The sequence below is a fragment of the Rhinolophus sinicus genome, chromosome 6, assembly GCF_057876585.1.
Source record: "Rhinolophus sinicus isolate RSI-liver-muscle chromosome 6, RSI-T2T, whole genome shotgun sequence".
Classification (NCBI taxonomy): domain Eukaryota; kingdom Metazoa; phylum Chordata; class Mammalia; order Chiroptera; family Rhinolophidae; genus Rhinolophus; species Rhinolophus sinicus.
The window spans coordinates 47,135,647-47,149,560 of record NC_142506.1 but is presented as its reverse complement, the minus strand read 5'-3'; the positions used below and the strand labels follow the sequence as shown (position 1 = coordinate 47,149,560).

The 13,914-nt window shown below is 42.2% G+C and overlaps 1 protein-coding gene across 4 annotated transcripts in view; it reads right to left on the bottom strand.

Moving 5' to 3' along the window:
• TBCE (tubulin folding cofactor E) overlaps positions 1-13,914 on the bottom strand; it is a 66,461-nt gene that overhangs the window by 43,228 nt on the left and 9,319 nt on the right. For all 4 annotated transcript variants that reach the window (XM_074316721.2, XM_019746979.3, XM_074316718.2 and 1 more), the window contains exon 2: positions 10,980-11,113. In XM_074316721.2, coding sequence (XP_074172822.1) covers positions 10,980-11,079 — 100 coding nt within the window. In that variant the 5' untranslated portion in view covers positions 11,080-11,113. The remainder of the gene's footprint in view (positions 1-10,979; positions 11,114-13,914) is intronic.

The following is a 13,914-nucleotide window of genomic DNA, read 5'->3' as shown; positions in this document are numbered from 1 at the left end:
ATGAAATATGAACTAGAGGTGTTCGATAAACAGAATATCTAACGGTATGTGGCCAAAGTATCTAGTTCCATCTGTCTCACAAGGTCAGTGACAGGAGCCGCTTCAAGTCCACCAGCTGTAACCCCATGTGGGACCCATGTCCACACTAGGGCTGAGCCAGGGGCACAGTTCCCTTGCCTCCCCCGAGAAGTCCAGGATGGGCACTGCCAACATCTGCCTCATGGTCCTTATGCCCCTTCCTGGGCTGACCAGCTCCTGAGATAACACTCTTTTTAAAGACATAGCTAAATTCAAATCATCCAAGCATGAGAAATGGAGAGACACTTCCATCTCCATTAAGCGATATTGCTACTCTGATTCAATCTGTGTTGATCTGTACAAAACTCCTCTCAGGGAAGGCACCTTCTTGGAGCCTGCAACTACAACAGCTCACGGCTGCGGCTGAAACAAAGTCCAAGTTTCAATACTCCAGTGGCTGGAATCACATTACAAGGTTGGTCTAAAAACCCTCTGGCCCTTTGAAGTGATGAATTAGGTTATTTTCTGCACTCCCTCAGGCCTCCCTGACCTAGGAATATTCCAGTGTCACCTGAAGAGTCTCTTGTAATCTGTAATGTGACAATGTCCTTAAAAGATCTGCAATACCTTACAATTTTTAAAAAATAATAATAATTATATAGGGAAAGAAAACTGGGTACCGGAAGATCAAAAGCCACTAACCAAAAATTAATTAATTTTGAAAAGAGGTGAGAGAATAAGAAGCATTAAAAGAAAACTAAAGAAATAGCACTGAAGTACAAACATAGCTCTGAGCTTCCTTGTAGCGAGAAAGGAGAGGCATTCTCTTGACCAGAGGAAAGATCTCAGTTCATCAGAAGAAAACCTAGTTACCCTGCCCCTGAGCTAACAGGCATTTGTCACAGGAGTGCAGGCCTGTGTCAGGGGCACAGACTAAGATAATGAAGGACACAACACACTTGATGACATCTTTACGACATATTCACTGATGTGTCACAATGGCTATTTCTTAACTCAAGCCTGTCAGCCTGAGCTCAGGACAGAAGGCCTAGTTGTAGAAAGGCAGTCCCACAAAGGGCTCAGATGGCTTCATTCTGGGGATCTCATTTTCCACAGGTGCACTGGTGCGTCCTAAGGAACGCAAACCTAACTATTCTCAGAATGCGGCTTCACAATCGCCTAGGGGCATGTTAAAATCCTGGACCGTAACTCCAACCCACTGAACTGGAACCTCTGGGGGTAGAACCTGAGGATTTATACCTTTTACAAGTACCCTAGGCACCCTGCATGAGACTCCCCTTCCTAAACAGATGTTACCTCGGCTAGGTTTCTAATTATAGTTAAAGACAGCAAATTCCAACCAAAAGCACTTGAACTGGAGCACAGGTGCTCTATGTTGCTATTCTGAGATACAAGGCATGTGGTTAGTAAGAGTGGTTTAATCTGACCAGTAAAGACCACACTTTCTGCCCTGAGGGCCATAAATTATAGATTTTTAAAATTAGATTAAAAAATTATAGATTTTTATTATATTGATTTTCTGACAGATAACAATGAAGCATCACACTCTAACAAAAAACAATATATGATGATGATTTTCCTATAGATGGAAATTAAGTGTCCTGAGAAAGGAGTACTTTTTTCTCAATCAAAACAATCTCCAAAATGTAAAAAGACCTTACTTCTTGTCAGACACAGTTCTAAGTGCTTTCTATGCATCAATTCACTGAATCCTCATCACAACACTCTGTGTAGAGGACCCCCCCTTTTTGGCACAGTTGGGGGCTACTCGAATACCACTAACTTGCAGGAGCAAGAATTCTCCCTCAGGAGCAAACCCACACCTGTTCAAAGCCTCAAACAAGAACACACCAGAGCACCAAATTTTTTGCATCTATAAAGTAGGGAAGAGATGACCAGGAGCATAAAACACTTTAAGTTAGAAATTACCAAATGCCTATTTCTCCTATAATGGAATCTGCTACAAATTTTACGCAGGGCTACAACCCAGTAATAAATAAGCTAGAAAATGCGTCCTGAAATAATTAAATGCATTACCTACTTAAGTTATTTACAATTTTTTCATCAGAATACTATCGTGAGTCTGTCAAAGACAATGGCTTTGGTTTTGACACAATGTTTAAATGTTCTTCTAGACAACAGTCAACAGTTTACCTGTTTCTTCCATTTACTCCCAGAACATGAAAACATACCATGTTGTGACCACATGTAAACACACATACACCTTACTCTTCACTCCTGTAGGAGGACAAAAGCGCATAAGCTGTCTGAAAGCTATACCAAATTGCTCAGGAACAAGCACTTTACTTCATGTGGAGATCTGCTACCAGATAATCTGTGCTGACTGATTCTCAATGTAGTATTATTCCAATAAAGGCTATGAAAAAAAGAACAAAAAGTTTGGAATATTAACAGCAACAAAACAACACTAACAAAGTACCAATCAATAAATGTTATTTTAAAAAATATCTTGGGGGCCGACGCGGTGGCTCAGATGGTTAGAGCTCCATGCTCCTAACTCCGAAGGCTGCCGGTTTGATTCCCACATGGGCCAGTGGGCTCTCAACCACAAGGTTGCCGGTTCAACTCCTCGAGTCCCACAAGGGATGGTGGGCAGCGCCCCCTGAAACTAAGATTGAACACCACGGCACCTTGAGTTGAGCTGCCGCTGAGCTCCCGGATGGCTCAGTTGGTTGGAATGCGTCCTCTCAACCACAAGGTTGCTGGTTCGACTCCCGCAAGGGATGGTGGGCTGCGCCCCCTGCAACTAGCAACGGCAACGGCAACTGGACCTGGAGCTGAGCTGTGCCCTCCACAACTAAGACTGAAAGGACAACAACTTGAAGCTGAATGGCACCCTCCACAACTAAGATTGAAAGGACAACTTGAAGCTGAACAGCACCCTACATAACTAGGATTGAAAGGACAACAACTTGACTTGGAAAAAAGCCTGGAAGTACACACTGTTCCCCAATAAAGTCCTGTTCCCCTTCCCCAATAAAATCTTAAAAAAAAATCTTGGCCTACGTAACTCAGATCATAAATAATGTCAAAAGCCTACAGTAGGTAAATAAATGCTACAAAAGCCTGAAGATGTTAAATAAACAACTTTCCTCTTTGGTGAAAAAAAAATTTAACAACGGTCAAGATTAGATAAAGATTTTCTTTGTAGGGGATACCAAGAAACTCATATTTTAAATTAATCAAGAAAAAAAGCTAGTGTGGAATTCTGATGGCATAAACAACAGATTAAAAAGACCTATAATTTTGAAGGACCATACGATTATTCATTTTAAAGAATGGACCCACTCCACATTAGGAAAAATCTTCAAGAACTATAAACCAAGAGGTTAATTAGGACAAAGTTTTTCAATAATCTGGTTTATTTATTGGTATAAAAACTCTTCACCAGTATGAAAATATGAATCAAAATTTAACTGTAAAATGTACATACTATTTTGTAAGAAAAATGTATGTTATGCAGGGTGTCATGCGGGGTCTCAGCTCCCGCCCCCCATATAAGAACGCAGGATATGGTGAGGCCAAAAAGGAACACCCACGGAGCCATAGGTAGGGGAGTCACACCACTATACTCTCGCTGGCGGCTGGGTTGGAGACACAAGGAGCAGGAGTCACACGATCGCAACCCGCTGTCCACTTGTCTCTGCCAACCAACCCCACTTGCTAACTGCAATCTGCCTTGCTAGCTCAGCCACAGCAGTTATATTAGTGGCCAATGGCTAACTGGTTACAGCTGACGGCCAACTAGTCACAGTTGATGCCCATCTACTACCCGAGCCAGCACCTTTCCACTGAGGCTCAGAGCCTGGAAACTGCACTCCTGGCTCTGTCCCCACAATGTATTTATTTTTTAGATACATGATGAAGTATCTAGGGATGAAATACCACAATATGTATCATTTAATTTAAAATGCTTAAACAAAAAAATAAAAGAAATGAAGCAAATATGGCAAAATGTGAATTGTTAGATTGAAATAACAAACATACGAGTATGCAGATGTTCCTTATACTATTCTACTTTTCTGTCTGTATTTTTCTATTTGAGGTAGTTTTAAATACATGTTCTCCTTAAATCTATTCTACCTCTAATAATTAATCCTACAAATACAGCTCTGTCCACTAAAAAAGGCCTAAAAACAATAACCAATAGCAATTAAACAATAACCTTAGAGCTCAGACTGTAGTCTCCAAATGCTGTCTGCTACCAAAAAAAAAAAAATATACACACACACACACACACACACACACACACACACACTATAGGCTCTTAGAGAAAAGACTGATCGTGATGTGGGGCAAAAAATGTATATGATGAACCTTGCACCTTTGATTGCTTCCTTATCATATCACGAAGGACACTATCAAAAATCTACAGGTCACATCGAATATACTTGGGAGCCAATATGAAAGGGTTCCCACTGGCCAAAGACGGGACAATGTGCACATCAATAATAACAGCACTGGACTGGAACATATCCAACATGTTTAAACCCATGACTTTATGACTTTTTAGAATTCATTGGTCTTCTAGTGAATCAACTCACTATTATGAAGACTGATTAATAAAAAAATCATTTATCCTGCCTTTCAATCACCCAGTTATTTTGGAAAGCAAGTAATTAATACAGGGTAGATTTCCATGAGCCTTACACAGATATGCAGGATTAGTTTTAGTTTCCTCCTGCTGCTATGAAACAACACAAATTGATTATCTTACGGTTCTGGACGTTAGGAGTCTGCTGCGGGTCTCACTAGACTGAAATCAAGGTGTTGCAGAGCTGTGCTCGCTTCTGAAAGCTCTAGAGGCAAATCCATTCCTTGCCTTTTCGGCTCCTAGAGGCTGCACACGTTCCAGGTCTGGTGACCCCCTCCACCCACCCAGTCAGCCCACAAGAGCCAGTCAACACTTGCTCCTGTCACAGCACTCTGGCACTGTTTCTCCGCCTCCCGACCCTACTTCTAATGAGCCTGTGATTCCACTGGGCCCACCTGGATCACCTCCCTGTCTTAAAGTCGGCTGATCAGCACCCTGAATTCCACCTGGAACCCTAATTCTCCTTTGCGACGTAATCTAACACAATGCTCCAGGTTCTGGAGATATCTCTGCGGGGAGGAGCATTATTCTGTCCACTGCAGCCCACCGCACATCATCTTTACTTCCACCTAAACAGTTTTAAGATAGAACATTTATTTTAATCTATGTATGATCCTATCTCAGGAAATTAAATTTCCAACCACAAGTAGCCATTTGCAGAACATTAAGACTGCTGTATTTCTTTTTAATGTTTTACATGTTTATTTACAACAATAGCTAACACTATGTACCAGTAACTGGTCAAAGTGCTTTAAACACACACCTTGACTCATTTAATTGTCACAATAGCCCTAGAGCAACATGCAATGAAGTAACCCCAGGAGTAATTACTAAATCTGTATTCAATTCGTCTGCATCTTTGTACCAATTCCATCAGATGACCTCTAAAAGAAACCCAAAAGTAGTACCAACCAATTGAGGTAAAGTAATGGAAAGAATGCCCCCATACAATGAGATAATTAATAAGGAAGAAATACACAGCAGTTCCCTTTTTACAGAATTGTGACTCTTGGAAAAAATTACCTGACAATACATAAATGAAGAATGCGTCAAACTCACCGGCAATTTAATAAATGAAAATAACACGTACCAACTCATATTTGTTAACCCACCTGTGGGGGCAGAGCCCCAGAAAGTAGTTTACAGGCTCTCGGCCTCACGTGGAGGAGTGCTGGCTCGGGTAGTAGATGGCCGTCAGCTGTGGCTGATTGGCCGTCAGCTGTAGCCAGTTAGCCAATTAGCCGCTAATATAACTGCTGTGGCTACGGAGGAGAGTAGAAGAGAGGGAGAGAAGAGAGAGAAGAACGGGGGCTAGCAAGAAGATGGCGGCTGGGCTGGCAAGCGTGGATGGCGGTTTGCGGACAGTGTGGATCCAGCCTCCAGTGAGAGTATAGTGCCGCCAGAGAGAATATAGTGGTATGACTCCCCTACCTATGGCTCCATGGGTGTTCCTTTTCGGCCTCACCATATCCTGCGTTCTTATGTGGGGAGCGGGACCAGAGACCCCGCAGGTCGACCAGCACGACAAATGGCACAGCGAGCAGGGTCTCCCTGCACGACAAATGGCGCAGCGAGCAGGGTATGGTGCCAGCCAAAGCTCTCCAAAGGACAGTGGAGCAGTTTGTGTGTATGAACATTGAGTCTCAGGAAGACCAGGAGGAGCAGCTGCCGGACAGCTGGACCCCCGTGGAGGGGTGGGAGGATGTGGACGGTTCTCCCACCAGCACAGGAAAAGCCATGCAGCTGCTGCAGAGATGGAGCCCCGTGGAGAGGTGGAAAGATGTGGACGGTTCCCCAACCAGCACAGGCCGGAGAAAGCGAAGGTCGTTGCAGCCCTGTGGGCCGGGGAAGTTCCTGCTCGGGCAGCCCGGATGCAGGACTTGTAGTCCCAGGAGGTAACGCTTGCTGAGTCCTCCGTGGGAGATGAAGGTGAGGTCAAGGTTGTCCCTCACCCCCAGGACAGCCCTGGTGAATGACTATGGACTATGGGGAATTGCCTTCCATCCCTAATTTAATGGACCTCTTGACTGTTTGTTTGGGAACTGTTGTTAGTGGAACTGGGGGATATTTGCTTTTGTCTCTTGACTGGCCGCCATTGAGAATATGTAAGCACCTTGATTGTGAGTCGCTGTTGTTCCAGCAGGGTACCCTGAGAGGCACAGAGAGAGTGGCAGTGCCCTGAGAGCCCTGGCTGAGTCCAGGAAGTCTGGCTGTGCCCACAGAGAGTGGCAGTGCCCTGAGAGCCCTGGCTGTGTCCAGGAAGTGTGGCTGTGCCCACAGAGAGTGGCAGTGCCCTGAGAGCCCTGGCTGTGTCCAGGAAGTGTGGCTGTGCCCACAGAGAGTGGCAGTGCCCTGAGAGCCCTGGCTGAGTCCAGGAAGTCTGGCTGAGCCCTGAAGATACCCTGGCTGTGCCCAGGAAGTCGGGCTGTATCCCAGAGAGAGTGGCAGTGCCCTGAGAGCCCTGGCTGTGTCCAGGAAGTCTGGCTGTGCCCTGAAGATGCCCTGGCTGTGCCCAGGAAGTCGGGCTGTATCCCAGAGAGAGTGGCAGTGCCCTGAGAGACCTGGCTGAGTCCAGGAAGTCGGGCTGTTTCCAGAGAGAGTGGCAGTGCCCTGAGAAATCCTAGCTGTGCCCAGGGAAACTAGTGGTACCCTAAGAAGTCCAGGAAGTCTGGCAGTGCCCAGAAGCACTGGTGGTGCCCTGAGAAACCCTGGCTGTGTCCGGGAAGACAGGTGGTACCCTAATAAGCCCAGGAAGTCTGGCTGTGCCCAGAAGCACTGGTGGTGCCCTGAGAAACCCTAGCTGTGCCCAGAGAGCCTGGCTGTGTCCAGGATATTGCATTCACCCCCAGGCTCCTCGCACAGGGCCCCTCGTGGAAGACGCTTGTCGCGTAGATTGTGAGGCGAGAGCCTGTAGGGGTGGAGTGTGGGGGCAGAGCCCCAGAAAGTAGTTTACAGGCTCTCGGCATCACGTGGAGGAGTGCTGGCTCGGGTAGTAGATGGCCGTCAGCTGTGGCTGATTGGCCGTCAGCTGTAGCCAGTTAGCCAATTAGCCGCTAATATAACTGCTGTGGCTACGGAGGAGAGTAGAAGAGAGGGAGAGAAGAGAGAGAAGAATGGGGGCTAGCAAGAAGATGGCGGCTGGGCTGGCAAGCGTGGATGGCGGTTTGCGGACTGTGTGGATCCAGCCTCCAGTGAGAGTATAGTGCCGCCAGAGAGAATATAGTGGTATGACTCCCCTACCTATGGCTCCATGGGTGTTCCTTTTCGGCCTCACCATATCCTGCGTTCTTATGTGGGGAGCGGGACCAGAGACCCCACAGGTCGACCAGCACGACAAATGGCGCAGCGAGCAGGGTCTCCCGCATGACCACCACCACGAATCGCTCCCACCCGTGTTACTGTATCTGTGTGCACCACTCCAGCCTGCCTTTAATTGGGGCTTACTCCCCATAGCTGCTGGGATACTGGCTTTCGTAGCTTAGCCCTCAACTGTGGGCCCTCTTTTAGAATTGTCTCCACTGGGAAAAGCACACCTTCCCAGGGCAAACAGAACCCAATGACAGATTGTCACAGAGATTTAAATGCCGAGCCCCTCAGCTCAACCTGGAAAACCTAAAAGCAATTCCGTCTTCAGAGTGAGTCACAGGCCAGCTGAAACATGGGATTAGACCACAACACAGCCCAGCTTCTCCCTCCCTCCACCCAATCCTGCCCCCTCCCTTCCCTCAGTATTGATCTCGAAAGTACTCCCTAATAAACTTTCTGAACACTAAGCTTCCTGAATATGAACCTCCATCGCAGGCTACTTCCCGGAGAACTGGGTATTGGACACTGATCCAATACTTTCAGACAGCAATTTGGCAACATATATCAAGAACCTTAAAATATTCATATTCTTGAGAAAACAGTAGGGTAGAAAGGGCATGGACTCCAAAGCACAGATTCAGATCCCAGCTCTGCTGTATGAAAGCTCTGAGACCTGAGTCTTGGTCTCCTCATCTATAAAAAAATACCATCTATAGTTTAGAATTATTATAATATTCAAAGCAGAGAGCATATGTAAAAGCACCCAGCACACAGTGATTGCTTAATTAGCAATTAAGATTGCTAATCAGCGGACTTTAAGATTAAATGTTACTTTCTCTTCCCATTTACCAATAATCCCAGTCAAACAAGGAAAAATATCCTCTCATATTAAGTATCTGTTTACAAACTTCCACAGTAACCTTAGGTTCATGAAGGAAGAGTCCATATCTATCTAGTTTGGTAGTTCTCAGACCTTAGCATTAGAATGCCCTGGAGGGCTTCTTAAAACAGATTGTTGGGCATGAGCTCCAGAGTTTCTGATTCAGTAGTTCTCAGGTGTGGCCCAATAATTTGCATTTCCAACAAGTAACCAAGAGATGCTGATACTGGTCAGATATCTCACTTTGAGACCCTCTGGTCTAAGTTTATCACTGAATCTCCCTGTACCAGTTCAAACAGTTCCTAATATATATAAAAGATATTCAAATATTTGCTGAGTGACTAAGACATATAAATAAGTCTACTACACTGTTATTTATTAAAGTATAAAATTGGAAATTAATGTCTAAAAGTGGGGAATAATTAAACACTATGTATTGTACTAAAAATAAACATTAAGAAATACAAGTAAAACCATCAACAAAATGAAAGGCAACCTACCCAATGGGAGAAGATATTTGCAAATCATATATCTGACAAGGGGTTAAAATCCAAAATATATAAACAACTCATATGACTCAATAGCAAAAAAAAAAAATCTGATCAAAAAATGGGCAGAGGATCTGAACAGGCATTTTTCCAAAGATAACACACAGACGGCCAATAAACACATGAAGAGGTGTTCAACATCACTCATCATCAGGGAAATGCAAATCAAAACCACAATGAGGTATCACCTCCACCTGTTAGAGAGGCTAGTATCAAAAAGATAAGAAATAAGTGTTGGTAAGGATGTGGAGGAAAGGAAACCCTTATGCACTGTTGGTGGGAATGTATATTAAAGCAGCCATTATGGAAAGCAGTATGGTGGTTCCTCAAATAATTAAAAAATAGAACTACCATAGGATCCAGAATTCTGGGTATTTATCCAAACGAAACAAAAACACTATGTATCATGAAAAGATATACGCACACCATGTTCACTGCAGCATTATTTACAATAGTCAAGACATGAAAGCAACCTAAGTGTCCATCAGCAGCTAAATAGATAAAGAACATGTGGTGTATATACACAGTGGAATATTATTCAGTCATAAAAAGGAAAGATATCTTGCCATTTGTGACAACATGGATAGAGCTTGAGGGCATTATGCTAAGTGAAATAAGCAAAACAGAGAAAGACAAACACCATAAAATCTCACTTATAGGTAGAATCTTTTAAAAAAGAACTCATACAGAGAACAGACTGGTGGTTGCCAGAGGTGAAGTGGGGGGTGAGAGGGTGGGGGGGGATGGACAAAATGGATGAAGGGAGTCAAAAGGTACAAACTTCCAGTTATGAAATAAGGAAGTCCTGCGGATGTAATGTACAGTACCATGACTATAGTTAACAATACTGTGTTGCATATTTGAAAGTAGCTAATAGAGTATCTCTTAGAAGTTCTCATCACAAGAAAAAAAATTTGTGACAATATATGGTGATGGATGTTAACCACACTTTTTGTGGTGATCATTTCACAATACATACAAATATCAAATCATTATGTTGTACCTGAAACTAACATGTTGTATGTCAATTTTATCAATTTAAAAAAATACAAGTAAAATAATGCTTAGCTAAGTATATGCCAAATAGTAAGTGAAAAAAGGTAACACTAAATTGTATTTATATCAGACTACATTAAACATATATACACATGGATAAATGGCAGAAGAGTTCAAAAAGTTACTTAGTTTTTGAGTTTAGGATTATGAGAATTCAAGGTTTGGTTGTTATTTAAAGTTTACTCAGGAGATATTTTAAGGTTGAATTAATATAAAATAGCAACACTAAATAATTAAAGTATATAATTAAATAGAACCGTAGATACCACAGGATATTGTCACCAAATAAAACTACAGAGGGTGACAAAAAAGTGCATACATATTTTAGAAAGGAAAAAACTGTATTAAAATTGTAATACTTAATATATACCAATAACAAAAGATGAATACAAGTCATGTGTATACATTTTTTTGGCACCCCCGGCATCTATAAATTGGTTGTTAGTTTCTTCAAAGTCGATGTTATAAAGCACTACAGAAAAGCCTACACAGAACAATTAAAAAATAGCCAACTACATACAAAATCATACTGTACCTGCCACAGGAGGGACGATGCCATAAAAACGTACTGTTGCATGTTCTCCATTAACATCAACTCTTCGACCAATAACATCTGATGTCAAAGTGTCATTCATTATAATAGAGCCAGAATCCAAACTACGAGGAGCTCTAGGAAGAAAATTATAACATTGACAAGAACTTAAAAAAATTCTGTTAAAAAAATTTTTTTTAAATCTCATATATTCATGAGGTCAACACTTCTGACCAATTTAGTCTTCATATTTTGGTGAAGCGAAGAACTCTCATAATTTGATTTTACTTTACTGCCTAACCATATTTTGATCTTGTTTAACTCGTTAGCTCACATCACATGACTTGTCTATTCTGTCATTTACTGAAGGGTGAAGTAGGTGGGAAGGAAAGAGAAGAAAAAGGGATAAATTGATAAACAGGAAACAGGCGATATGAACACTGTTCTCGCCTCATGAAGGGACAAAAACACAAATCCACAGATAGAGGAAGGAACACCTATGATGAATAACAAATAAAAAATTAAATGCTTATAAAAAAAAAGGAACCTCAGAGAAAAGCACCATCTGTCTAGGAATGATAACTAAATCCAATGCCCATTTCCCAGGGAAGCAGAAAACTGAGTGAGGAACTTGCTAAAGGACACTACCAGGCTGTGGGCAGCCAAATCCAGACAGTGGGAAACTCTACAGGACAAACAAATCAATTTCTTCAAATGAAACACAAAGAGAAAAAGAAACAGAGAGAGAACAAAGAGATTTTAAAAACTTGAGATATGTTAACTAACTGCAATGTATGGAGTTTATTTGGATCCTCATTTTTCAAAACTGTAAAAAAATTTTAAAATGTGAGAAAATTGAAAATTTGAACACAACTAGATATTTGATATGAAAGAATAACTGTTTCTTAGGGTTACAGTCAAGATGGCAGAGTAGTTATTTAAAAAAAGAATATTTCTAGTAAGGCTAATAATAAATTTATTTTGAAAAAAAGGGAAAGAATCATTGTTACATGTTTAGCTATGACAATAATATAATGGCTATGATTTTTAAAAAGAGTTTATCTTTTAAATACACATTAAAATTACAGATTTTTAGAACTGTATTTTAGATATGTCAGGCCAGTGGCTATGTAGACAGTACATTAAAAGGAAGTAAGAAACAGTGGTCGGTTAGGGAAATATTGTTATAATTCAGGTGAAAACAACGAGGGCCTGACACCAGGCATTGGCCGCCATCATTCGTTGAACACACACTGAGCATGGCTGCATTCTAGGTACTGTGCTAGGCCTCACATCATAGGAAACCACACACACGATTCCTGACTCAGGAGTTTACAGTCCAGTGGTAGGAAGACCTGAGAGAAGGGTATGGATTTCAGAGAAAGTTAAGAGCTAGAATCAACAGGGTTTGGTGATTAAATGGACAGAAATTATAAAATCAAAGACTAGGAAGACTTTGGTTCCTAGTTCAAAAGATGTTTTCATTAGAAATGTGTATCAGGGAGTCATCAACACAATTTATAACTGATACCATGAAAGTGGATGAGATCAAAAGTGTACTAGTGGCAAGAAAAGAAGATCAATGATAGGACCCTAGAGAAATAAAATATTTAAAAGGGAGAGGGAAGAAACCCCTAGAAGGATCAGAAGAAAGCCAGAGAGTTTTAAGCAAACCAGATTCCTGGTGTTTTGGAATCCAAGCGCAGCAGGAATAATGGAGTAACAGTATCAGAGACGGCAGAGACCCTGTGAGACCAGGGCTTGAAAACCTTGTGTTCCCTGTGAATGTGGTTTACCGCCATGCCCTCACCTTTGTCGAAATAAAACTTGGTTTCCATTACAAATGTTGCAATGTTGCAGTACAAGGATTTTGAAATGACCACAAATTACAGGACTATTGAACAAAGTACTTTTCCAGTTTAATAATATTACCCTATGTGTATAAAATAAGAAACGCATACACCACTAATCACACCTTCCTGGGTTTAAATCACATTCCTGATAACTCATAAACTCCACTAGCATGTGGGTAGCTGAGGCCTCCAGTATTATGACTTCTCTACCTTTGTTATCTTTTTTAAAGTAATAGTAGATATTTTATCTATTACTGCAGTTGTCTGTTCCCATGCAAAGGAAATAATCTGAACATTTTTCTCTCTTATCAAGTTTCAGTATTGGGTTCATTCAATCAGGTTCTCCAGCTTCTCTTAAAAACATTTTCCCCAATTCTCGTAAGAATTCCCCTATTTCAAAATGGGGCTGAATTTTGACGGTGTAAATATGGGAGGACAGGACAATCGGGAAGGGGCCAAGACCTAGATCTAAACCTGCCTAGCAGGTTTGAAAAGCAAAAGAGGAAATGTCAAGAGTTCAGATGACTTGGTAAAATCAACAGGCTGGTGGGGCAGGCATGGGAAACCATGGTTTATATGCTCAGACACAAATATAGTCAGCAGCAAAGGGGCCTGGTCACAAACCTGTGTCCAGATGCAAAGTTCTAGTCCCTGATGAGGAAAACTAGTAAGATCACTGCAGAGCTCCATTCCTATGAGAAGTTAAAGTATTAGGCCGAATCTTGGTTCCATGAACTAGAGTCGGGGTTATTCAAACCCAGAAATTCACAACCAGGCCCCACATCAGTCTGAAACTGGCAGGGGCTGGGCCTAACAGTAACACGTTGGAGCTCACGCCAACTAATGGTGAGAATGTCTCGGGGAGAAAAACAGTGTCAACTGGTGAGCAGGGAAAGGAAGTGGCACAATAGCAAAATCAGGAATGAAGATACCAGGAAGTCCTTCTTTAATATGTGTAATTCATGAGTTACAAAGTTCCTTCACATGCTTGACCCTATTTGATCTCTAGTAACAATGTTTTCTTTCCTACCTGTGTGCTACGCCCACAGGACCTGAGGTCGTTAGGTAGAAGGTATCTAACGTCA